The 27523-nt window shown below is 41.7% G+C and overlaps 1 protein-coding gene across 1 annotated transcript in view; it reads right to left on the bottom strand.

Moving 5' to 3' along the window:
* Positions 1-1881: 1881 nt before the first annotated feature.
* Positions 1882-27523, bottom strand: part of zbtb21 (zinc finger and BTB domain containing 21) — a 47392-nt gene continuing 21750 nt past the window's right edge. Inside the window, exon 2 of the mRNA XM_059968731.1 lies at positions 1882-7287. Within this exon, the coding sequence (XP_059824714.1) occupies positions 4045-7275 (3231 nt within the window). The 5' untranslated portion in view covers positions 7276-7287 and the 3' untranslated portion in view covers positions 1882-4044. The remainder of the gene's footprint in view (positions 7288-27523) is intronic.

Below are 27523 nucleotides of genomic sequence, written 5' to 3'. Positions count from 1 at the left end.
TTTTTAAAAAATTATCATTGTACCCATAAGTATATTTCACATATACACAAACCTCTCCAATCCCAAGTTGTCCAATATCAGTATCAATCCTACAATTATGTTTATCCTAATTTTAATCTATAGCACTCTTAAATGCTTTTTTGCAAGATTATTATTCAAAGACCACTTTTTCAGGCCAAAATACATCATGTTTCTTTATAATTCAGAACCTTACAATGAAGAACAGCTGAGGGCTAACGCTTTGCCTTCAATATCCAAGTCTTCCTCTGTTGCTTTTTGGATAAATTTCAAGGCATGGTCTAAAATCTATGGTCTGCCTAGAACTCTACACACCACTACAGTATACCATTAGAACCTGAAACCTATATACTAAGTTAGTTAAAAACTATTAGTTACAACACTAACACTGACTTCTCTGTTCTGTGACATTTCTGTGGCACTGACTTTCAATTTCATGATCAATTGGCATTATTTGCTTTTGTCTAACCCAATCTTTCTGAAATACAGACCAGTTTTGAAGATGTTATCTAATTCCACAAAATAATATTTTGTTATGCTCAAATTTTTACATTAAACTATTAAGGTTCCTGAAATATAAATTGCTTAATATATCATGTTTATCCAACAAGATGTAGATTTAAAAAACTAAGAATTCAATAGTGTTAATATTACAAATATTGTTTAGTCCAGTTACATAGGAACTTCTATTCGGAGCAGCTGTCACCACTCTACTTGAAATTCTATAAGTATTATTCATAATTAGAAGATGTAATACCAGCAAATATCTGACACTCGCAAAATTAAAATAATATTGCCTATTTTCAAAATAAGACAACACTTTGAAGATGGATTATCTATCATCCATCAACTTTTTCTCTTTAAGATTAAATCCATTATTAAGCTTGAAATCCAAGCACGGAGACTTAGGGGATGCCTTGATTTAATTACAACTGGGGGGTATGAACTTGAAACTAGAGTCAAAACTTATGAAAACTTTGCTATATTGATTGAAAATACGTATTATTTTTATCACTGTTCCAAAATGCTTATAAGATACTTCAATTAATTTTGGTTCTCCTAGTGAAATGGCCAATTCGATCATCATTAAGCATTACAAACAATTACTTGTCTATTATTTCATTCTGTTTGCCAGAGACTGCTATGTGAAAAATTGTTTCCATGTTCCCTATATTACAAAGTGAAAGTACTTCAATTATTGTAAAGAAACTTCCGATGCCCTGGACAAGAAAAGTGTTCTAAAAATTTGGAACTTTAGCAATTTATGCATTTTTTTTTGTTCAGAATAATCTAACCTCTTCTTGAAGTTCAATCAGCTGAGACAATATTGACAGTCTTGATTTATATATCCTGGTCACCATAACTAAAAATCTTGTAATTAAAAAAAATTAAAAGTGCACATTAAATCTATGCTATAGTGCAAACAAACATAATGATCAGCTATAGTATTTATAACAAAGTTGTCTTTCTGCAATCTACAATACGATCGTTATATTCATTGCCATTCTTTCTCTATTTCATGATTCCGTTTCTTTACCTTTTGCCAATAGAAATGCTTTTTACTACTTGTAGGATCTTCTGTGCAGCTTTGAAAACAAGCAATGTAATTATCTAATGCCAACCAGGGTAGTAATATACATAGATACTCCAAGTTATAGACCGTCTTACTCCTCAATGTAACACGCTCTCTTATTCCCTGGATTTGGGAAAAGTAATGAAAGGTTAATACATTTTTTAAACCTTCGAAACTAACTTCCCTTTTTAATTTGGTTAATCATGAAAGTATCATTGTCAACAAATAGATAATTATTTCAGCCACCTTGTCTTTGTTATGCTGACTGGTGTTTACACTGACAAAATTACATTCCAAGCTAAGAGTGGAGCAGTTTTATTATGAGAAAGATCTTTTTAACTTAAAAAGACTTCATTTGGCGCTAGAGTTCCAATTTTAAAAGCAATCAGTTATCAAGATTATAGGGAATGATATATTGACTTCTGTTCCTTGTTGACTGCCATAAATGACATTTACCTGGAAATAAAGATTTACACAATTATATTCTATGCTGGTAATACGAAGTTCATTAACTCAAGAATTAAGCTGAAAATGTCCAAAGCTGCAGACTGTATACTGTCCTTTAAAATAACAATTCTGAGAATTAATGTTTAGCTACAATGAAAAATTAAGCTACCCGATTTCTTCTGCATTAAGATGAATTTTGCACTGATAATTATATTACAGATATAAGCAATAGTCCTGCCAGTATTAATAGAAGCTTTCTAATTTTCTGCTTGGGTAAAATGAGAAAGACTTTATCTGGTCCTTCAAATCATTTTAATGTAAATCACAACTGGATGCAGATCAGGAAAATCAGAACTGTTATGATCTTACTGGTCTGGACATGCCAGTATGTTTTCAATACAGCACTATCCCTACAGCAGATTCTGGTCAGATAATTCATATTTGAATGTCAAACATATACTAACCAGATGTCTTTCTATTAATTCCATGTAAAAAAAAAGAAATATTATTATGCAAAACATACTTATGGCCTGAAATGAAGGATACTGAATGACAACTTCAGTCACTGGCAGACTCTATGGAAATTTAAGTTCTTACAAACAAATGCAATGGCAATGAGCTATCCACTCTGCTGCACTACACTATTGACCTTCCTGAGATTATATTCAACAAAAACAAAGTCAGTGTAATGCTCTATTTTCTGTGCCATTGTATTTCACTGTTAAGCCAGATTATAATAAAAACACTATTCATTTATTACAAATTGGCCTGATTGGACATTCTGTACATAATTCTGAAAGACATATCCTCTTCCATGATCTCATTTATTGTCATTATTAGCAAATCATTATTTCACTAACTTTGAATATATTGTAATAGACTTAAAGAACTCAGTTATTAAGCAAACAAACCTGAACATTGTCTATCACACAAAAGAGAACTTGTGGTGGGAGTACTGTGCCCATTCTACTGTTCCCCATTAAAGTTCCAGTTATCATCTTTCAACATACACATATGCTGTTGGAGGATTAATATGGTTCTTGGACATAGTAGTTGGTTCCTTTCTCAAACTATTTGGAACTTTCATTCGTCTTGTCTGCTAATTCTGGTCCTCATCACAACATACTTTTAAAAACGAATTTCAATGTGTATTTCAAATCTCACAATGGAAGCACTTTTTGTTTAATAGGTACAGTATAAAATGATTGAATGACTGAGAGCACATGAATAAAGATAATCTTTATCCCTTTCTGGCTGGAGGTTGCAAATTATTTCTTGGAGTCACCTCAGTTAAAATTCCATTGCTTGCAGTAGCTTCTCATCCACGGTACTAACTGGTAAAGAGTGATTGACAACCATGTTTCAGTTCCTTCTCCAATCTCCTGACTGGTTTACAATTCATTTGTTGTAGGAGATCCCAATTAATTCCAAGGAGCTTTTAATGAGTTAAATCTACACTGATTGAACAATGAATTGCAACACATCCATAGAACTTAACCATCGTGTCTGTAGTCTTTGCTGTGCTGATAAATGCAACATTGTATTTGATTCCATCCAATCTAACAGTCAATCTGTCAAAACAACTGACCCAGTAATTGTTAATTAAGTTGTTGCTAATGTAATAAAATTGCTTTAATATTATCTAAACTTCATGTTATTCAATTTTAAAACCACATTGTAAGCAGCCATCTCAATGCATCAACTGGTTCAACAGTATTAATCCAGTCCTATTTAAATGAAGATTATATAATACTGGTAAACTCCCATCACATAAAAATATGCTTCTATATAGCACCGGAATAACAACGATGGATTTTTTTTTAAAAACTCTAGACATTTTACTTTCTTTTATCAGTAATACCAGTTTTATATATTACTTTACAGCTTTCTTAACAAACTCTTCAATATACTAAACATTTATATTGCCTTATAGTCAGCCCATGCTCTTTGCACCTTTTCAATAAATCTAGTGGAATTCCGTAGAAATCATAGAATTAAATCTTGTATCAGTTGTGTGTCTGTTCATGGCTCCACAAACTGAAAGCGGTCTTGAAAGTCCTGCGGCAAAATTTGCACATGAATGGCCTTTGAAAGGTAGCTGCTGCAAGAGGAGGGGCCTGTGAAAAAAGTGTATCTGATGCCTGTGGGCTGCGGGACCTATCTGAGCGATTTGAGGAGGGTTCAGGGTCAGGGGAGTGCTCTTGAGGTGGTGGCGGGGGTGGAGGAGGCGGAACACGAGAAGGACTTCTTGCAGGTTTAGAGATTTCAAGATGTTCTCCTGACTGAGAAATGTGAGACTGGAAGTGGCTCCAAAGACGGAAGTTGGTACGGAAGGCTTTATGGCAAACATGGCAAATGAATGGCTTAACAGCACACAGCAGTTCCTGATGACGCTCCAGCTGCTTATGGAGTGTGAAGAGCTTGCCACATTTTTCACATGGCCAAAGTCCATGTTCTCGTTTGTATGTTAGGTCTGCTGGTTCCCCACTACAACTGTTTGATTCAGAGGCTATGCCTTCCAAATGGATGGGATTAGAAGAGACCTCATCAGAGAGATGATCATCTTTAGTGTTGGTATTCCTGCAACTTGAGACACTCAGATCTTCAGGAAAGCAAGAGGAGTCTTCAGAATCAACATACATAGGTTCTGAAGAATCAGTGCATACTTCGTCATCCTTTGAAGTACTGGGGCTGGCTACTGAGTGTTCTCCAACTTCAGTCTGACCTTCCTTTGGCAATAAACCATTATGACCTACTGAATTCAAGCAAGACTGTTCTACTGGAGCCATTGTATTTTCATTGTGGACTTCGATCTGATGACGCCAAATGCTGAAAGAGGACTTAAATGTACGTTTACACTCTAGGCAGGTTAGTTTCTTGTATTCACACTGACTTTCGTGCTCTTGCTTTAGTTCTCTGGAACAGAACCTAAGGCTACAGTAGCAGCACACAGTAACATTCCTACAAATCCTCTCATGTTTTGCCTTCTCTGCCATCGATGGCATCTTGGTATTACAATGCTCACACTGATGTTCAGTACTATCTTCACTCAGATTTTCAGTAATACCTTGTTCTTTTGACTTGAAAGCCTTGTTATAGAGCTTGCAAACAAAGGGCTTCTCACCTGGATGGGTCTTCATGTGTTGTCTATAACGCGACAAGAAGCGGAACAGCTTTCCACATGTTGTGCAGATGTATACACCTTTGGTTACAGACTTCAAATTCTTTTTGAATCCTTGTTCTGATCGTAGCCCTGGGTAACTATGAGAGATCTGCTTGCGGCGCAACTTGTGAAAAAGGGCCTTCTTGATCTCCCTCTCACGTATCATGTCACTCAGTTTCTTATGAAATTTTTCTTCTGAAACTGGACCAGAGCTGGTGGCTGCCGACGGATTGATAACTACTCCATGTTGTGTTTGGCAGTGTGTCCAAACTTTGAAATTGGTAAGAAATCTCTTGTGGCAGATATCACAGGCATATGGCTTATCTGGATTATGGTACATGTCAACGTGGCGGAAAAGGCCTGTTGTAGATCGGAATATCTTGAAGCAGGTCCTGCATTTGAACTGCTTACCAGTTACTGCTGATTCAGGATCAGAATATTCCTCCTTGTTCTCATCAGTCTTCAACAAATCGGGATTAGCATCACCTGTAGTAGGGCTTGAACTTTCCAGAAAGCTTTGAGTTATTTTGGGAGAATGTTGGAAAGATTCTGATTTTTCAAAAGAAAACTTTGCATTTTCAGCCTGGAATCTTCTCTTCACTGGTAGCATTGATGTTCTTCTGTTCCCCTCTGCATTTTTCACTGCGAATTCTTTACTGGTAGATGGTGAAGTTTCTCCCACAGTAACCCGAATTATATCAGAAGTTTCTGAGACGGGACTACAAGGTTCTGTTTTCACTTTAACAGCTGTTGATAATGCGATGACCTCAGCATCTGCAGGCCGAGATACACCAAGTTGTTTTGGACGACACGTCTGCCCAACCTGAGGCATATCTTTTTGAAGCTGTTGCTTTATTGTATCTGCATTTAACAGCTTTTGAGATGATACATCGCAGGCCAACTCCAGTGGTTCAGGCTTACACACTGATGATGATCCATAGTTCAGTTTCTGATCAAGAGGAGAAGAGTAACAAGGGACCTGACTATCCATTGACAATGACCTCCGAAGTAAACTTTTCACTAGTGGACCACTGCTGACAACACTCTGGCTATTAGACTGCAATCTTGGAGGTTGAACTGTGGGCCCCACCTTGGTATAATACAACAAATTATTCTCTTCCATCATACCAGGATTTACTGTGTGCCCAGATTTTTGTTGGGAATATGCAAATCCTGTGGTTCCATGAAATGAGAATGCAGGTGTTAGTTGTGGCCTAGACAAAGGCTTTCCATTAACCAGGAGGTCAGTCAGACTTTGCCTTGTATCAGAAACATTGCCAGTGAAACTCGAAGTGCCATCCATGCTCATGGAACTTTTCCTATCCCACCAAAATCTCATCCTACCATTTCGTTCTTCCAAAGATTTGATGGCTTCGTGGTATTTTGTGTTGCCTGAAGTACTTGGCATATCCTTTAACGTTGGTTGTCCTTTATCTTCCAATAGATGAGTCGTCTCAACATCTCTAGCCACAGCACTAGAATTTGCTCTTAAGGCATTCATCAAAGATGAGGATTTAATACTGTGTCTTGGTTCTTCCTCTGATGTTTCCTTTTTCTGAGTGGAATCACCACCCTTTGCTTCAGACTCGTTGCTATTTTTATCAAGGTCATTGCGACTCTGACATACAATGACACTTCGTGGCTGGGAGCTACTGCCATCATCGACTTTACTCAGCTTTTTAGTAGGACCTGGTGTGCAAGAAATCTGAGGTGTCTGCGATGGGATGCTGGTGAGAAAAGAGATACCAAGGTCACCACCTAGATTATGGATGGCTGCTAGACTTTTCTTCTCTATGAAGAGGGATGAAGAGTAGATGTAATTCAGAACATTTTCAAAAATAGGTGCTTCACAGAGATCCAGCTGGAAGACTGACTGGCTCTCGTTCTCTTTCTTAGTAAATAAAGCCCGGAAGTAATCACTGCTGGCAGCCAGAACATTCTTATGGGCCCGGAATTTGTGGTCACCAACAATTAGGACTACATCACACAGCTGGCCTTTTAGACGATCTTCATTGAGAGCACTCAGGAGAGAGATGGCATGTGCTGGATTGATGTAGTGAAGTAATCCTTCCATGATCTAGTCCACCTGCAAAAGAGTAGAAAAATTAACATCAAACATCAAAAAGAAAATGTATATTGAGAATACAGCAAATACAGAAAAAATTCAATAAAGTGTTTGAAGAAATCTCGACATTCTCTAACAAACAGAAAGTATAAGCTATGCAACAGCAGTAATATTTACAGATCAGTATGACATTCACCGAAAGCCTGATTTGATATTCTTGTCCAAATTAAATACAGGTCAACCTTCTATAATCCAGCACCATTGGAACCTGAGGAGTGCCGGGTTAGTGAAGATGTTGAATTACAGAAGGATCACATTAAGCAATAGTTAACTGCCTCATCATATCTTTAAAATATCATGTAAATCAGTACAAGTTAGATAATAATGAAACAGAAATATTAAATGAGTAGCAAGTGAAATTTTAATAAAGTAATATACTGTACAGGCACAGATAAAACAAAGGGTACAGGTTAATGTACAGGAATTAACATACATACAGTTGAGCTTCCAAAGCAGGGGTCAGCAACCTTTACCACTGAAAGAGCCATATGGACCCGTTTCCCACAGAAAAGAAAACACTGGGAGCCACAAAACCCGTTTGACATTTAAAATGAAATAACACTGCATACAACGTTTTTTTTTGCCTTTATGCTATGTAAAAACAAACTATAATGTGTTGCATTTATGAAATCGATGAACTCCTGCAGAGAAAACGAAATTACATTTCTGCATGCAACAAAAACATTTTGAACTCCGAAAAAAAGACGTTGGGTTGAAGGTTACTTTTAAGTAAAATACTCAATGTCTATTTGAGTCCTTCTTGTATTTATGAAAAACGCTGAACTTAAATTTTCTGCTAGCAACAAACCAAAAATAACGTCAGCCAGCTGTCAACCTGAAAAATAAAAGGACTATTTCACTGAACCATGAAAAAATATGAATATATGTAAAATAATAGGCAATTAAAATATTTATCATACTTGGTTAATGGGATTTCTGCTCCTGGACCTCAGCGCACAGCGTCTGCACATCAGGGCACCTTCATCTTTACACAGGATCGCAAGCTGTCATCTGTGAGGCGTGCGCGATGTTTGTTTTTAATAAAGTTCATGTTGGAAAACACCTGCTCACATACATATGTGGATACAAAGATCGACAGGACTCCAAGCGCATACTTTTTAATGTTTACATAAATGTCGGGGATAGCATTCCATGTTTCGAACACGTTTGTCCGGTTAGGAGAGGTTTTCAATATCACTCCATTTGTGATTCTGAGCAAGAACGGCCTTCTGACGGGCAACATCTTCAAGGTCTGCTGTCAAGCGTCTAAACTTGGACACCCATATGTCTTTGTCGGCTATGTCGGCCAGTTCCATCTCAAGATCAGGTCGACTCACACCTGCCAATGCAGTCGTATTCGGTAGGGATGGATCGATGCTTCGGGGAGTGACCGGGAAGGATAATGTGTTTTTTTCCTCTCTGAACTCACAGAAGCGTTTCCCAAACGATGTTTGCATTGCGATGATTGCAGAATGTAAATACTCCAAATTTATCATGTCGTGAGCTTGTTTGAACTCTCTCAAATTGGGGAAGTGAGACAATGTGCCTTTCTGTAAATCTCTGGCAAGCACTGTCAACTTACGCTCGAATGCCAAAACATCCTCCAACATGTGTAGGGCTGTGCGTCCTTTCCCCTGAAGAGCTGTGTTCAGCATGTTCAGGTGCGCTGTCATGTCTACCATGAAGTGTAGCTTTTCCAGCCACTCTGGCTGTTCCAGCTCAGGAAAGGTCAGGAACTGGTTTACAGGTAGTTGGATTAGTGAAGGTCAACTGTACCATATATTTAGGAAATGTTCTGATACATTGTGCATTTCCAATTTGCACTTGACAATGAGAAATTAATCAAGCAGGATCTTTAAAGCATTCGGCTTTTGAACCAACCTACAAAACTCTAATCATTATCTCAGTATAGCAATACTATGCTCAGTTTGAGCACTTAGAAGCACTTGTTTTTGCTTATGCTGATTGTGCTCTTTCTTGTTAAAATAATGCTCTTTTTGTGGTTGTAGTCATTAGTGTCCCTGATAATTACACCTGGAGAAGTGCATGTGGCCATAGCTTCTTGCTGACTGCATTAGGAAACCAGAGCTAAAGATGGATGACCTAATTGCCGTGATTCAGGCCACACTAAGGTATCTGGGTAACCTTCAACATGATGGGATGAATATTGATTTCTTGAACTTCCTGTAATTGCCCCTGTTATGCACCAGCAGCAGTAGATATGAAGTTGAGTCAGGTTTTTATAAATAAACAATGAAATTTATTAACCTCTACTCAAAAACATCGAAAAGTAAACAAACGACTAACTTAAACGGAAGTTAACAGTGTTATGTGTCTAGTTATCAAACAGTCGAATTCAGAGATAATTCTTGACAATTCTTATTCAAGCACAGTCTTAAAGTGGTAGTTTAATAAGTCCATATGATTCATAAAGTAAGGGAGAGGAGAAGCTTCCCGAACCAGCTTTGGATTGATGCTTGAAGAAAGATCAAACTGTTGACACAGATCCCAGCCGCTAAATGCCTTTTCTGAAGAGAACCCGAAGAATAAGATTTCTCAAAGTAACTGACCTTTCGCCGGAGGTAGTCACCACATACCCGAAACCTTGCAGGGGTTAACCAAAAGTGTGTGCCACACTTCACGGCAATCACTTTGATACATACAGAACGCCATTGATTTTTACCCAATTCTTTGGGTTCACACGAAGCTGGTATTTCTTCACTCTCTCTCTCCCTCCTTCTATGATTACGTAACCGACTGCGACTCCCAACGAAATACCAACGCAACAAATTATTGTCTCCCCTTTTATACCAGCGGGGCATGCCATCATATGACATCACATCACCCCACTATCACATCATACCAATATCACAAGACAATTACATCATGCTCACAAGAAACTCACGCGACAGGTAACACCCCCCACTCCATTCCCGCTTCCTTCTCACCTTTTTCCTTACCTGCACATCACTCCCCCTCGGTGCTCCCCTTGCTTCCATGTCTTCTACCCTCTCCTATCAAATTCCCCCTTCTCTCGTCCTTTTACTAATCAACTTCCCAGCTCTTTATTTTACCACTCCTCCTCCCGATTTCACCCATCGCCTGCCACCTTGTACCTCTTCGTCCACTCCCTACTCTGACTTTTCATCTTTTCTTTCCCCCAGTCCCGAAGAAGGGTCTTGGCCTGAAATGTTAACAGTTTATTCTTTTCCATAGATGTTGCCTTACCTGCTGAGACCCTCCAGCATTTTATGTTTGTTGCCTTGGATTTCCAGCACCTGCAGGTTTTTTCTTGAGTTTGAAAGAGAATACTAGTGGCTTCTACAGATATGTTAAGAGCAAAAGGATTGCAAGGGAAAAAAAATTGGTCCTCTGTAAGATCAAAATAGTAATCTATGCGTGGAGCTAAAAGAGATGTGAGAGATCTTAAATGGAATTTTTGCATCTGTATTTCCTCGGCAGACAGATACACAAACTATAGAAATGAAGCAAAACAGCAGCGAGGTTTTTGACTCTATACAGATTACATCAGAGGAGGTGTTTGCAGTCTTAAGGCAAATTCGGGTGGATAAATCCCCAAGGCCTGACAAGGTGTTCCATTGGATCCTGTGGGAGGGAAGTGTAGAAATTGCAGGAGAACTAGCAGAGATATTTAAATCATCCTTAGCGACAGGTGAGGTACCAGAAGATTGGAAGATAGCTAATGTTGTTCCACCTAAGAAAGGAGAAGGCTCTAAGAATAAACCAGGAAATAGGCCGGTGAGCCTGACATCAGAAGTAGAAACGTTATTCTTGTAAGTTATTCTAAGGAACTGGACATATGAGAATTTGTATAGACAGGGACTAATTAGGGATAGTCAGCCTGGCTTTCAGAATGGTAGGTAGCAAGGTTCCAAATCTTGTCATTTTGTTCTATATGGTGTTGAGCTCCTTGAATGTTAATATTGCATCCATGTAAAGGAAGAATATTGGACATTACAAATGGCAAATGCTTTACATAAGGAGTCAGCAGGTAAATCACTTGGCACAGAATACCTAGTCTCTGGCCTACAGTTCCAGCCAAAGTATTTATGTGGCTGGTCTCATTAAGTTTATGGTCAATGGAGCCTCAAAGAAAAATAGCACCAATGACAGTGTTCCTCAATTCCTATTGACTTCTAGTTTGCCCATGCCCCTTAACATTTTGTCAAATTCTAGCTTGATGCTAAGGGCAGTCAACCTTTTCACACCTCTGAACTTTATCTGCTTCGTCTGGAGGTGGCTAAAGCTGTAATGAGATACCGAGTGGTTAGTCCTCATGGGACTCTAATGGAGCATGACCATGCAGGTTGTTGATGAACAAATGATCAACTTCTAGCAATCTTCCATCTCTTTTCAGATAGCATGTGATCTGCTTTTGGGCACTTGGCACAATTCAGTTTTAAGTAGGGTATCAGGAATGCTTCTCAAATATTGCTATTTCATAGCTATTGTATTCAGTAGAGTTGTGCTTAATATGTGGAGTAAAGAGAATGTAAAGATTCAAAGTACATACAGAATACAACTCAGAGATTCATCTTCCAACAGGGAGCCAAGAAACATAGAAACACCATGGAACCCATTCAAAGAAAAACATTGAACACCCTATGCACGATAAAAAAAATCAAAAAGCGAATGAACAACACATTCAACATCAAACCAGGAGTCCAGTATTAAGTTTAGTTCAGTTCAGTGCCATGATGATAGCCGAATGCAAGCTGCAGAGCTAGTCTTCACTAAAGTGCCCCAGTCTGCATTGATCACCCCGTCAAACTGCTCAAGAACAGCAAAAAAAAGAGTACCCAGAAAGCAACATGAATCTCAAAGTCCCCCAAAATGAGTCCACAACCACAAGCCTTGCTAATCAATCCTTGCCACATTGGATCCCAAGACTCCTGCACTTTCCTTTGTTAGCAACTAGTGAGAGGGAGAGAAAAACATCAAATGCAGGCAGATGGTGCTGAACACCCATCCATCTTCCACTCGTCTTCATAAATTTCAACTATTATGCACCAGCAGCAATAGATATGAAAATGAGTCGGGTTTTTATAAATAAACAACAAAATTTATTAACTTCTACTCATTAATATAGAAAAGTAAACAAACAACCAACTTAAATGGAAGTTAACAGTGTTATGCGTCTATAGTTATCAAACAGTTGAACTTAGAGACAATTCTTAACAGATCTTACTCAAGCAGAGTCTTAAAGTGGTAGTTGGATAAGTCCATATGATTCATAAAGTAAGTGAGAGGAGAGACTTCCTGAACCAGCGATGAGCAATTCTTCAAGAAAAGACGAAACCGTTGACGTAGATCCCAGCCGAGAAATGCCTTTTCGGAAGAGATCCTGAAGAATAAGATTTCTCAAAGTAACTGACCTTTCGACGGAGGTGGTCACCACACAACACCCGAGACCATGCGGGGGTTAACGAAAAGTGTGTGCCACAATCCATGTCAATCACTTTGAGACACACAGAACACCGTTGATTTCTACCCAATACTTAGGGTTCGTATGAAGCTGGTAATTCTTCACTCTCTCTCTCTCTTTTGACTCTCTCTCTCCCATTCTATGATTACATAACCATAGACCAGGGGTCAGCAACCTTTACCACTGAAAGAGCCACTTGGACCCGTTTCCCACAGAAAAGAAAACACTGGGAGCCGCAAAACCCGTTTGACATTTAAAATGAAATAACACTGCATACAACGTTTTTTTTGCCTTTATGCTATGTATAAACAAACTATAATGTGTTGCATTTATGAAATTGATGAACTCCTGCAGAGAAAACGAAATTACATTTCTGCATGCAACAAAAACATTTTGAACTCCGAAAAAAAGACATTGGGTTGAAAGTTACTTTTAAGTAAAATATTCAATGTCTATTTGAGTCCTTCTTGTATTTATGAAAAATGCCGAACTTAAATTTTCCGCCAGCAGCAAACCAAAAATAACGTCAGCCAGCTGTCATCCTGAAAAATGAAAGGACTATTTCACTGAACAATGAAAAAATATGAATATAAGTAAAATAATAGGCAATTAAAATATTTATCATACTTGGTTAATGGGATTTCTGCTCCTGGACCTCAGCGCACAGCGTCTGCACATCAGGGCTGTATGATGTCACCTTCATCTTTACACAGGATCGCAAGCTGTCATCTGTGAGGTTTTCAATATCACTCCATTTGTGTTTCTGAGCAAGAACGGCCTTCTGACGGGCAACATCTTCAAGGTCTGCTGTCAAGCGTCTAAACTTGGACACCCATATGTCTTTGTCGGCTATGTCGGCCAGTTCCATCTCAAGATCAGGTTGACTCACACCTGCCAATGCAGTCGTATTCAGTAGGGAAGGATCGATGCTTAAGGGAGTGACCGGGAAGGATAATGTGTTTTTTTCCTCTCTGAACTCACAGAAGCGTTTCCCAAACGATGTTTGCATTGCGATGATTGCAGAATGTAAATACTCCGAAATTATCATGTCGTGACCTTGTTTGAACTCTCTCAAATTGGGGAAGTGAGACAAAGTGCCTTTCTGTAAATCTCTGGCAAGCACTGTCAACTTGCGCTCGAATGCCAAAACATCCTCCAACATGTGCAGGGCTGTACGTCCTTTCCCCTGAAGAGCTGTGTTCAGCGTGTTCAGGTGCGCTGTCATGTCTACCATGAAGTGTAGCTTTTCCAGCCACTCTGGCTGTTCCAGCTCAGGAAAGGTGAGCCCTTTGCTGCCCAGGAAAGTTTTCACTTCTTCCAGACACGCGACAAAGCGTTTCAGCACCTTCCGTCTGGACAGCCAGTGATAAAAACACGTTGTAGCGGTGTCAGTAAACTGCAGTCAAAGATAGCTTTATTCGAACTAAACAGCCTTGCTTTTCAGCTTCCCTCAACCCAGCCCCCATGGACGTAGATGCTGCAAAAGACGCGTACTCACAAACCCCCGTAGGCTATCTCCCTTAGCCGGAATGCTGGCTAATTGTGAGCCGTTTCGGATGTGGCAGGAAATGTGTCGCTACACTTAGGTTGTACAAGATCACCATAATTACATTTCAAAAGCTAACAAACTAACATAAAATACATTTTAATTAAATACTGACCAATTATTTCCCAAAGCCACAGGGAGCCGCAGCACAGAGGTGAAAGAGCCACAAATGGCTCGGGAGCCGCAGGTTGCCGACCCCCGCCATAGACCATAAGACAAAGGAGCAGGAGTCAGCCATTCGGCGCATCAAGTCTGCTCCACCATTTCATCATGAGCTGATCCAATCTCCCATTTAGTCCCATTCCCCCGCCTTCTCACCATAACCTTTGATGCCCTGACTACTCAGAAACCTATCAATCTCTGCCTTAAATACACTCAATGACTTGGCCTCCACTGCTGCCTGTGGCAACAAATTCCATAGACTCACCACCCTCTGGCATCTCTGTTCTGAATGGGCGCCCTGCAATCCCCAAGTCATGTCCTCTTGTATGAGACTCCCCCACAATGGGAAACAACTTTGCCACATCCACTCTGTCCATGGCTTTCAACATATCATCCTGAGACTGCAACTCATCCCAATGGCTGCAAATTTGCTCCATCACCTGCCTGTCCTTCCTGACATCCTTACTGCTCACTACCTTAGATCTATTTCTGTTTTCCCTCTCCTCTGCTCCATCATTCCGGTTCCCATCCTCTTGCCAAAATAGCTTAAACCCTCCTGAACAGCTCTATTAAACCTTCCCGCCAGGATATTGGTCCCCCTGGGATTCAAGTGTAACTCGTCCTTTTTGTACAGGTCACACCTGCCCCAAAAGAGGTCCCAATGATCCAGAAACTTGAATCCCTGCCCCCTGCTCCAATCCCTCAGCCACGCATTTATCCTTCCCCTCATTCCACTCCTACTCTCACTGTTGCATGGCACAGGCAGTAAACCCGAGATTACTACCTTTGCGGTCCTTCTTCTCGACTGCCTTCCTAACTCCCTATATTCTCCTTTCAGGACCTCTTCCCTTTTCCTACCTATGTCATTGGTACCTACATGTACCACGACCTCTGGCTCCTCACCCTCCCGCTTCAGGATATCTTGGACGCGATCAGAAACTTCCCGGACCCTGGCACCAGGGAGGCAAACTACCATCTGGTCTCCTGATTGTGTCCACAGAATTGCCTATCTGACCCCCTAACTATCAAGTCCCCTACTACTACTGCCTTCCTCTTCCTTTCCCTACCCTTCTGAGCTACAGGGCCGGACTCTGTGCTGGAGACACAGCCACTGTTGCTTCCCCCAGGTAGACTGTCGTTCCCCCCCCCCCCCCCCCCCCCCCCAAGAGTACTCAAACAGGAGTACTTATTGTCAAGGGGTACAGCCACTGGGGTACTCTCTAGTACCTGATTCTTCCCCTTCCCTCTCCTAACCGTGACCCACCTGTTTGCCTCCCATTGCCCCAGTGTGACCACCTGCGTGTAACTCCTCTCTATCAACTCCACACTCTCCCTGACCAGATGAAGGTCTTCAAGCTGTAGCTCCAGTTCCCCAACTCGGTCCCTTAGGACATGCAGCTCGGCGCACCTGACACAGATGTGGACGTCCGGGAGGCTAGGAGACTCTAGGACCTCCCACATCCAACACCGAGAAAAACAAGCTGCCTCCAGACTCATACGTCCCCTTTCCTCAAATAACAGGAAAAACTGAAACCTAAACTTACCTTGCCTCGCCTGCTTCCACCTAAGCCCGTTGAGCCAAAGCCCTTCAGCTTACACTCTGCTCCCGGCTCACTCTGCTGCCCGCAAACGACGCTGCCTGCTGTTTAAGGCTGTGTCCTTTTTAAATCTTCCCCACTCCACTGCCCGACATCACACGCCTGCGCAGTCCCGCCTCTCTTGACTCCGATGAGAATAAGAAAAATATCAAAATGGCTCCCGCCGCACTCCCGTTCTGATCCTCTGACTTCCTTCTCCAAATGTTGGGGAGTCACCAACTGCGACTCCCCAACAATACAACTACCCAACAAACTACGGTCTCCCCTTTTATACCAGCTGGAACATGCCATCATGTGACATCACATCACCCCACTATCAGGAGACAATTACATCATACCAATATCACAAGACAATTACCTCATACCAATATCATGAGACAATTATATCATGCTCATGAGAAACTCATGAGACAGGTAACACAACCTTGTTCAATGTCTCAATCAGAGAGAAGCAATAGACTTGAACCCTACGTTCAGACCACCAGGCTGCACACTCCACTCCCATCCTCACCAAACACCCACAGAAACAGCAAAGCGCTAGATTGCTCAATTGGCTCAAAAACATACCATCAAGATGTAAATCACAGGGACCAATCATACACAGCTTATTAGCAGAATCATATTTGAAAGAAGTAAAAGTAGTTTTGTGAACTGTCTGCAGGAAGCTGCCATTAGTCACACAATTTGGTGCCATCTTGAACATATATTCTCATTTGTTATGATGGGATCTGATATGAAGATCAAGATGCCTTATCCACTCAGCTTTTCCAGCTAAAGATAGCAGTAAATACTTGTTTTTCTGATTTGCACTCATGTGGGTTTTGGCATCAGTGCAAAACAAGGCCTTCCCGTTGCTTTCCAACTTTCATCAATGATTTTGTTTTTGTTGTTCATCTCACTGGATGGGAAGGCTCTACAATGGTTAGTTAAAACTGCCTAACGCATCACTGGCACCAGCCCACCCATCAAGGACATATATAGAGAAAGTCTGCTATAAAAGTCCAGCTACATCATGAAGGATCCCATCCACCCTTTCTCCTAGATCGGGGGTCGGCAACCCGCGGCTCCGGAGCCACATGTGGCTCTTTTACGTCTGTGCTGCGGCTCCCTGTTGCTTTGGGAAATAATTGGTCAGTATTTAATTAAAATGTATTTTAATTAAAATGTTTGTTAGTTTTTGAAATGTAATTCTAAATTTGAAGATTATGGTGATCTTGTACAATCTAAATAAGATGTTGTGGCGACATTGGAACCGGCTCACAATTAGCCAGCGTTCAGGCTAAGGGAGATAGCCTACGGGGGTTTGTGAGTACGTGTCTTTTGCAGCATCCGCGCCCATGGGGGGCGGGTTGAGGGAGGCTTAAAAGCAAGGCTGTTTAGTTCGAATAAAGCTATCTTTGACTGCAGTTTACTGACTGCGTGTAGCACACCGCTACAACGTGTTTTTATCGCTGGCTGTCCAGAGGGGAGGTGCTGAAACGCTTTGTCGCGTGTCTGGAAGAAGTGAAAACTTTCCTGGGCAGCAAAGGGCTCACCTTTCCTGAGCTGGAACAGCCAGAGTGGCTGGAAAAGCTACACTTCATGGTAGACATGACAGCGCACCTGAACACGCTGAACACAGCTCTTCAGGGGAAAGGACGTACAGCCCTGCACATGTTGGAGGATGTTTTGGCATTCGAGCGCAAGTTGACAGTGCTTGCCAGAGATTTACAGAAAGGCACATTGTCTCACTTCCCCAATTTGAGAGAGTTCAAACAAGGTCACGACATGATAAATTCGGAGTATTTACATTCTGCAATCATCGCATTGCAAACATCGTTTGGGAAACGCTTCTGTGAGTTCAGAGAGGAAAAAAACACATTATCCTTCCCGGTCACTCCCCTAAGCATCGATCCATCCCTACTGAATACGACTGCATTGTCAGGTGTGAGTCAACCTGACCAAGTATGATAAATATTTTAATTGCCTAATATTTTACGTATATTCATATGTTTTCATTGTTCAGTGAAATAGTCCTTTTATTTTTCAGGTTGACAGCTGGCTGACATTATTTTTGGTTTGCTGCTGGCGGCAAATTTAAGTTTGGCGTTTTTCATAAATACAAGAAGGACTCAAATAGACGTTGAGTATTTTACTTAAAAGTAACCTTCAACCCAACGTCTTTTTTTCGGAGTTCAAAATGTTTTTGTTGCATGCAGAAATGTAATTTCGTTTTCTCTGCAGGAGTTCATCAATTTCATAAATGCAACACATTATAGTTTGTTTATACATAGCATAAAGGCAAAACAAAACGTTGTATGCAGTGTTATTTCATTTTAAATGTCAAACGGGTTTTGGGGCTCCCAGTGTTTTCTTTTCTGTGGGAAACGGGTCCAAGTGGCTCTTTCAGTGGTAAAGGTTGCTGACCCCTGTCCTAGATTGTTTAGTCCCACACCCATTAAGGAGGAGGCTACATAGCTTTCATGCCAGAACCACCAGACTCAAAATCTGTAACTTTCCCAAGCAATAAGGCTGATTAATACCTCCATTGACTAATCCACCACTTTACACTCCACCACCACCATTACCTAAATCATTTCCTGTCAGTCACCTTATAAGATTACAAGACCATAAGACACAGGAGCAGAATAAGGCTATTTGGCTCATCAAATCTGTTCTGCTATTTCATCATGGCTGAACCATTTCCTTCTCAGCCCCAATCTCCTGCCTTCCCCCATATCTCTTCATGAACTGACTAATCAAGAATCTTTCAAATTCTGTCTTAAATATACCTGTGGCAACGAATTCCACAGATGCACCACTCTCTGGCTAAAGGCATTCCATTTTAAAAGGATGTCCCTCTATTTTGAGACTGTGCCCTCTGGTCCTAGACACCCCCACCACAGGAGACATCACCTCCACATCCACTCTATCTAGGTCTTTCAACACTCAATAGGTTTCAGTGAGATTCCCCCCTCATTCTTCCGAACTGCAGTCGAAATAGATCCAGAGCCATCAATTGGTCCTCGTATGGTAACTCTTTCAGTCCTGGAATCATTTGCCTTTCTCACTACCAACTCAACTTGCAAATTAACGTTTAGGGAATCCTGCATAAGGACTCACATGTCCCATTGCACCTCCAATTTTTGAGCTTGCTCTCTATTTAGAAAATAGTCTATGCTTTTACTTTTTCTACCAAAGTCTTTCTGACACTGTATTTCCCCTGCCACTTCTTTGCCCATTCTCCAAAACTAAGTCCTTCTGCAGCCTCACTGCTTCCTCAACACTACCTGCTTCTCCATCCATCTTTGTATCATCTGCAAACCTGGAAACAAAACCATCAATTCTGTAATCCAAATCACTGACTTAGTATAAAGAGAAGTGGTCCCAATACAGACTCCTATGGAACACCACTAGTCACTGGCAGCCAACTAGAAAAGTCTGCCTTTATTCCCTCTTTTTGACTTTTGCCAATCAGCCAATGCTCTATCTATGCTGGTATCTTTTCTGTAATACCATGGGCTCTTAATTTTGTCAATAAGGCTCATGTGCAGCATGTTGTCAAAGGCCTTTTGAAAATCCAATTACATAACATCCACTGATTCTCTTTTGTCTGTTCTGCTTGTCATTTCTTCAAAGAATTTCAACAGATTTATCTGGCAAGATTTTCCCTTAAGGAAACCATGCTGACTTCGGCCTATTTTATCATGTACCTCCAAATACCCTGAACACACACCCGTAACAATCAACTCCAAGGTCTTCCCAACCACTGAGGTCAGACTAACTAGCCTATAATTTCCTTTCTTCTGCCTCTCCTTCTTGAAGGACAGTGACATTTGCAAATTTCCAGTCTTTTGGAACCATGCCAGAATCTATCGATTTTTGAAAGATCACTACTTATGCCTCCACAATCTCTTCAGTCACCCCTTTCAGTTTCCAAGCACATTCTCCCTAGTAATGCCAAGTTTACTCACTTCTGCCTCCTGACTCTCCCAAACTTCTGGCATACTGCTAGTGTGTTCCACAGTGAAAACAAGATATTCAGTTTGTCCACCATTTCTTTGTTCCCCATTACTACCTGTCCAGCATCATTTATCAGCGGTCCAATATGTACTCTCACCTCTCTTTTACTCTTTATTCACCTGAAGAAACTTTTGCTATCCTCTTTAATATTACTGGCTGGCTCTCCTTCATATTGTCTTTTCCTTTATGACTTTTTAAGTTGCCTTCTGTTATCTTCTGCTGGTTTTTAAAAGCTTCCCAATTCTCTAACTTCCCACTACTTTTTGCTCCATTATATGCCCTGTCTGTGGCTTTTATGTTGGCTCCGACTTCCCTTGTCATCTATGGTTGCATTATACTGCTTTAATATTACTACTTCTTTGAGATGTATCTATCCTGCACCTTCTGAATTTCTCCCTGAAATTCCAGTCATTGCTGCTCTGCCATCATCCCTGTGAGAGACCCCTTCCAATCAACTTCAGCCAGCTGCTTTCTCATGCCTCTCTAATTCCCTTTACTCACCTGTAATACTGATACACCTGAGTATAACTTCTCCCTCTCAAGTTGCAGGGTGAATTCTAACATATTATGATCACTGTCCTCTCAGTGTTCTTTTACTTTAAATTCTCTAATCAATTCCAGTTCATTGCACAACAACCAATCTAGAATAGCTGATCCCCTAGTGGGCTCTAGCACGAGCTGCTTTAAAAAGCCATCTTGTAGGCATTTTACAAACTCCCCCTCTTGGGATGCAGCACCAACCTGATTTTCCCAATCTACTTGCATATTGAAATCCTCCATGACTATCGTAACTTTGCCCTTTTAACATGCCTTTTCTATCTCCTGTTGTAATTTTTAACCCACATCTTTGTCACCGTTCAGGGGCCTATATATATTTTCTACCTTGTAGTTTCTTAGCTGTACCCATAACGATTCTACACCTTCTGTGATAAAGTATGTAAAGGGTTAACACAGAGTTAATCATAGCGGGCTGTTTTCTCTGAAAGAAACCATTGATGATCAACACATGTGCTATTCAATGCTGTGCAATATCTCTTCTTGAAGTTAGCCAGATAGTGTTTCAGGGTCCTTGTCCTTGTGTAGTTATACGCAGAGATAACACTAGTTTGTTCTGTGTATGAGGCCATTATACCTATTCTGTAATTTGTCTCTCGGCACTGTCAACCATATAGATAAGTCTGACTCCAGCTTGGTATATGTGGGGGTATCTCTTCTGTAAGGGGAATTGTTAGTTAGTTGGTGGACTGGTTAGGAACAGTCACAGACTGTTCTTAAAGAGCAAACATGAGGAAATCTGCAGATGGTGGAAATTCAAACAACACACACAAAATTCTGGTGGAACACAGCAGGCCAGGCAGCATCTATAAGGAAAAACACTGTCGATGTTTCGGGCTGAGATCCTTCGTCCTGACGAAGGATGACATGCAAATTGATAGTACAGTTCCTGGCAAACCTGCCTGTCCTTCCGCTGATTGAACACTGTTGGGCAGCACTGATGGGAGAGGCCAGCTTCCAACCAAGCACAGACTCCACACTACACCACTTCCAGTGTCATCTCACCTGGACTGCAGGAGCAGGCAAGCCCGCCTGAGGCCTTGCCTCACTGCAACAGAGGCCATGTTGCTGCCTCATCACCTGTCTCACCACCAATCAAGAGAAACAGACCTGCGGCATCTCACAATATCAATGTCCAACAGGGTCATGCAACCACAAGAGAACCATCCAAGACAGTCACTCATGTATACACTGCATGCTGCTTTTGCACACCAACTCTGACATTTTTGAGCAGCCGGCAACAGCACAGCTGCACCCAGCTCAGCTCCTCTGAACCTGACTGCTGGCTTCTCCTTCTCCCAGCCACCCACCAGCTTCTCCTTCTTCCGGAATAAAGAATAAAGAAGAAGAAATTTATCAGATACTTACTTTGCCCAAGTCAAAATCTCCCCACGCTCACAAAGATCGCTTCGCTTCCCGCTGCCTTATTTTAGGCGGTTGCCTCTTTTTCTCACACTTACATTCACTGACTGGCACAATTCAAACCCCGAAAACAGCCTCAAAGCACTGTTTTTTTTAATCCTCAATCACAAACTTGCTTGAAGATGCCTCTTCTCACACTTCCATCCACTGATTGGCTGCAATTCAAACTTATGTACAGATATTCCTGTCCCTAGCGTCACTTTTGACATAAAATCTATGCATATAAGCTATCTAATAATTTTAAAGTATATTGTGCTTTTTTTAATTATTGTGTTCTTTATCTTTTGTTTTGGTGCTGCATCAGATCCAGTGCAACAATTATTTTGTTCTCCGTTACAATTCAAAAATCTGAGGTACAAAAGGACTTGAAAGTCCTCATGCAGGATTCCTTAAGAGCTAAGTTGCAGTTTTAGTTGGTGGCGAGGGAAGCAAATGCGATGTTAGCATTCATTTTGAGAGGACTGTTATGTGGTTGGCAATAATGAATATAGAATTGAGTCAGGCTTTATAAACAAACATAGCATTTATTAAAAGCTGCTCAACAAAAGTGAGAAGTAAACAAATGACTAACTTAACCGTAAGCTAACTACTATACGGCAACTTAACAAAAGGCCAAACCCTGGAAAAGTTTTTAAAGTGGTAAATTCGAACACAGTCTTAAAGTAGTAAACTCGAACATAGTCTTAAAGTGGTAAATTTGAAAGTCCAAGTGATTTATACAGTCAGTAAGGGGAGATTTCCCTGAAAACTGATTTCATCAAAGACATGACGTTACTGCTGATCCCAGCCGAGATGCCTTGTCCAAAGGCTTCACAACGAAGGAAATAAAAACGGCTTAAAGGAACTGACCTTTATACTGGAGAGTGAACACTGCACAAACCTTCCTGATCTTGCAGGGTTTATCTCAGATGCAGGCCACTATTCCTGAATGAAGATTCAATAAGGTCGATCCTTTATAAAACGGCCGAACAACACCAACTTTACTCAATCCTTTGGGTTCCCATACTTTGGTAAGGTCTTCACTCTCCAGTACTAGACCGTAGCGGTAAAGCAAAGGTGCAACAAACAAAACTGGCAGCGATTAGCAAAACTGCTGGGAACAACCTTTACACCTTAAAGTAGAAAGTAAAACTCCACCTTAAAATGAAAGTACGTCATGAGACGAATACGCAGCAGAATGAATGAACTGCGTCACAAGGGTTTCCTCTTGTATACCTGTTGGAACATGCCATCAAGTGACCTCACACTGGCAGGAAAATTACATCATGTGATCTCACACTGGCAGGAAAATTACATCACCCCACCATCACAAGACAATTACATCATGCTCACAAGATACTCAATTACATCATGGTCATAAGACAGTCACAAGATACCCATGGGGGATGTAACAGGACTAGAATATTGAACTGAATTGAATTGACTTATTTCTTACATCCTTCACATACATGAGGAGTAAAAATCTTTATATTACATCTCTGTCTAAATGTGCAATCATAGTAATTTATAATAAATAGAACAGTCAATGTAACATAGAAATATACTCAAATCTGCATGAGTTAATCAGTCTGATGGCCTGGTGGAAGAAGCTGTCCTGGAACCTGTTGGTCCTGGCTTTTATGCTGTGGTACCACTTCCCAGATGGTAGCAGTCGGAATAGATTGTGGTTGGGTGACTCAGGTCCCCAAAGATCCTTCAGGCCCTTTTTTTTCCACACCTGTCTTTGTAAATGTGTTGAATCATGGGAAGTACACAACTACAGATGCGCTGGGCTGTCCGCAACACTCTCTGCAGAATCCTGCGATTAAGGGAGTACAGTTCCCATACCAGGCAGTGATACAGCCAGTCAGGATGCTCTCAATTGTGCCCCCGTAGAAAGTTCTTAGGACTTGGGGGCTCATAGCAAACTTCCTCAACCGTCTGAGGTGAGAAAGGCACTTTTGTGCCTTTTTCACATAACTGGTATGTATAGACCTCGTGAGGTCCTCAGTGATGTGGATGCTGAGGAACTTAAAGCTGCTTACCCCCTCAACCCCAGATTCATTGATGTCAATAGGGCTTAGACAGTTTCCATTCCTCCTGTAATCTACACCCAGCTCCTTTGTTTTTCCCCGACACTGAGGATAAGAACTGTGGGTGGCGACACAGTCATATGTATATAGGGAGTAAAGGTGGGGATGTAGTACACAGCCCTGAGGGGCTCCTGTGTTGAGAGTCAGAGGGTTGGAGGTGAGGGAGCCCACTCTTACCACCTGCCGGCGATTTGACAGGAAGTCCAGGATCCAGATGCACAAGGCAGGTTCAACACCAAAGTCTCTGAGCTTCCTGTCCAGCCAAGGGGGAATTTTGGTGTTGAATGTTGAACTGAAGTCCAAGAACAGTATTCTCACATAAGCATCCTTCTTCTCCAGATGTGCACAGCACTAAGTACAGCAGTGGCTATTGCGTCGTGTGTTGATCGGTTCTGTCAGAAGGTGAACTGTAGGGAGTCCAGTGTGGGTGGTGGCATGCTGCAGAGGTAGTACTTGACTAGCCTCTCAAAGCATTTGCTTATTATTGAGGAGAGTGCAACAGGACGCCAGTCATTCAGACATGTTATCTTGGTTTTTTTTGGTATAGGAACAATGGTGGATAATTTGAAGCTGGATGGCACTCTACACTGGAAGAGGGAGAGAGTAAAAATGTCTGTAAACACACCTACCAGTTGTGCTGCACCTATCCTAAGTACTCGTCTGGAATACCATCCAGTTCCACAAGCTTGCGACTGCCCACTTGTTCGAAACTCCTGCATACCTCAGCCTCAGAGATGACCAGGTTGCAGGTTGTAGCAGTGGCTTTCTCGGAGGCTCAGAGTTAGCGACATCGAATCGAGCATAAAATGGATTGAGCTCATCTAGGAGAGAGGCTGCGATGTTGGTGGCACCACTATGTTTGGCTTTAAAGTCTGCAATGGTATGTAACCCTCAGCACAAGTCTCCTGTGCTATTCGTAGTGAATCTTGATTCAATCTTGTCCCTGTATTGTTGTTTCACAGCCTTGATAGCTTTGTGCAGATCGTAGCTGCTTTTCTTGAGCTCCTGCTGATTACCGGCAACGTAAGCTGTGTCATGCTGTAAGTGCTGCTCGCACGGAACTACTGATCCAGAATTTCTGGTTCGGAAAGACCCTGACCAACTTCTGGGGACAATATTGTCAATGCACTTCCAGATGAAGCATATGATTTCATCCGTGAAATCGGAGACATCCTCATCATGGAAGACATTCCAAATAACATCAAAAGCAATGATGTAATATTGAGGCCTCACTTGGAGCACTGTGAGCAGGTTTGGGCCCCTTATCTAAGAAAGGGTGAGCTGATATTGAAGCGGGTTCAAAGGAGGGTCACGAAAATGATTTGCAGGATTTAAAGGCTCGTCATATGAGGAGCATTTGATGGCCTTGGACCTCTACTCACTGGAATTTGGAAGAACGGTGGTGGGGGAGGTGGAATCTCATTGAATCCTATTGAATGTTGAAAGGCTTCAGTACAGTGGATGTGGAGAGGATGTTTCGTATGGACGGAGAATCTAGGACCAGCGGGTACAGCCTCAGAATAGCAGGATGTCCATTTGGAATGGAGGAGGAATGTCTTTAGCCAGAGAGTGGTGAATCTGTGGAATTTGCAACCACAGGCGACAGTGGAGGTCAAGCTATTGGGTGTATTTAAGACACAGGTTCATAGATTCTTGATTAGTCAGGGCATAAAGGGGAGAAGGCAGGAGATTAGGACTGAGAGGGAAGATAGTTCAGCTATGATAAAATAGCAGAACAGACTTGATGGACCAAATGGCCTAATTCTGCTCTTATATTGTATGGTCTTATGAAGTGATAATAAACAATCTTGAATCATATAATTAAAATAGTGCAATTCTCTATGTAACATAATGCTCCATGCCTAACTCCCATGCAAAATTATTTAAGAGTAAAGAAGTTATCTTTTGAGCTAACTAGCAGAAAAGGAAAGTTGAGGCATTGATTAAATTAGCCATGATCATTTTGAATGATGGAGCATTCTCTAAAAGCCAGGTAATCTCCTCTGCCTGTTTTCTTGTGTTATGTGTCCTTGCATACAACTTACTAGTTGGGATCATGAGATAATACAATCCTCTTCCAATCATTCACTCTTTAACAATTTTGCTTCTCTATTTTTTTCATACTTTGATCCTGGGACTGTAATGATGATCACAAATCACACAATCTCAGTTTGCATGAGGATTTTAAATCCACAAATGGATTACAGGCTGAAGAATTACTCAATGCACACTCAGTTATACCTTGAGTAATTCTTAATCATAACTATTCCTTATAGATGATTTTCTTACACACCATCGACGCTGCAGCGTCGAGCGGGCAGCGGAGTCCGTGGAAGCAGAATCCTGGGCTTTGGCTAAGTGGGCTTTGGCGTAAGGGGACTTCGGTAAGCCTGTGTGATTGCTCGCTGAGGGGAAGAAGGTAAGGTCGCTAGGTGCTTTTTAGACATTCTATTAATCCAGTTCAGGTATGGGGGAGACAGTCAGAGCAGTGGTGTGCTCCGTATGCAGTATGTGGGAAGTCAGGGTCAACACAGTTGTCCCTGATGACCACACTTGCAAGAGGTGCGTCCAGCTGCAGCTCCTATCAGCCCGAGTTAGGGAGTTGGAGCTGGAGCTGGATGAACTACGGATCATTCGGGAGGCAGAGGCAGAGATAGATAGGAGTTATCAGGAGGTAGTCACACCAAAGAACCAAGATTTAGGCAGATGGGTGACGGTCCAGAGAGGCAGGGGGAGCAGGCAGAGAGAGCAGAGCACCCCTGCGGCCATTCCCATTAACAATAAGTATACCGTACTGGATACTGTTGATGGGGATGACCTACCAGGAATGAGTTGCAGTGGTCCTGCCTCTGGCACAGAGGTTGAACCCTCAACTAGAAAGGGGAGGAGGGAAGAGAAGAGAGCGATAGTTTTAGGGGATTCTATAGTTAGGGGGGCAGATAGGAGATTTTGTGGGGCAGATCGGGAGTCTCAGATGGTATGTTGCCTCCCTGGTGCCAGGGTCCGGGACATCTCAGATCGGGTGCAGGCTATTCTTGAGAACGAGGGCATGAACCCAGATGTAGTGGTCCATGTAGGGACCAACGATGTAGGTAAGGTGAGTGAGGGGGTCCTGCTTAGAGAGTTCAGGGAGTTAGGAGTGAAGCTGAAAGGCAGGACCTCCAGGGTGACAATCTCGGGATTGCTACCTGTGCCACGTGCGAGTGAGGCGAAGAATAGAATGATTATGCACGTTAATACGAGGCTGAGAGCATGGTGCAGGAAGGAAGGGTTCAGGTTTTTGGATAATTGGTCTTTGTTCCAGGGACATTGGGATCTGTTTCGAAGGGATGGTCTACATCTGAACCGGAGGGGTACTAGCATTCTTGCAGGAGTGTTTGCCAGTGCTGCTCGG

The sequence above is a fragment of the Hypanus sabinus genome, chromosome 4 (genome assembly GCF_030144855.1).
Source record: "Hypanus sabinus isolate sHypSab1 chromosome 4, sHypSab1.hap1, whole genome shotgun sequence".
Classification (NCBI taxonomy): Eukaryota; Metazoa; Chordata; class Chondrichthyes; order Myliobatiformes; family Dasyatidae; genus Hypanus; species Hypanus sabinus.
The sequence above is the reverse complement of the archived record's forward strand: the minus strand, read 5'-3'. Positions and strand labels throughout refer to the sequence as shown.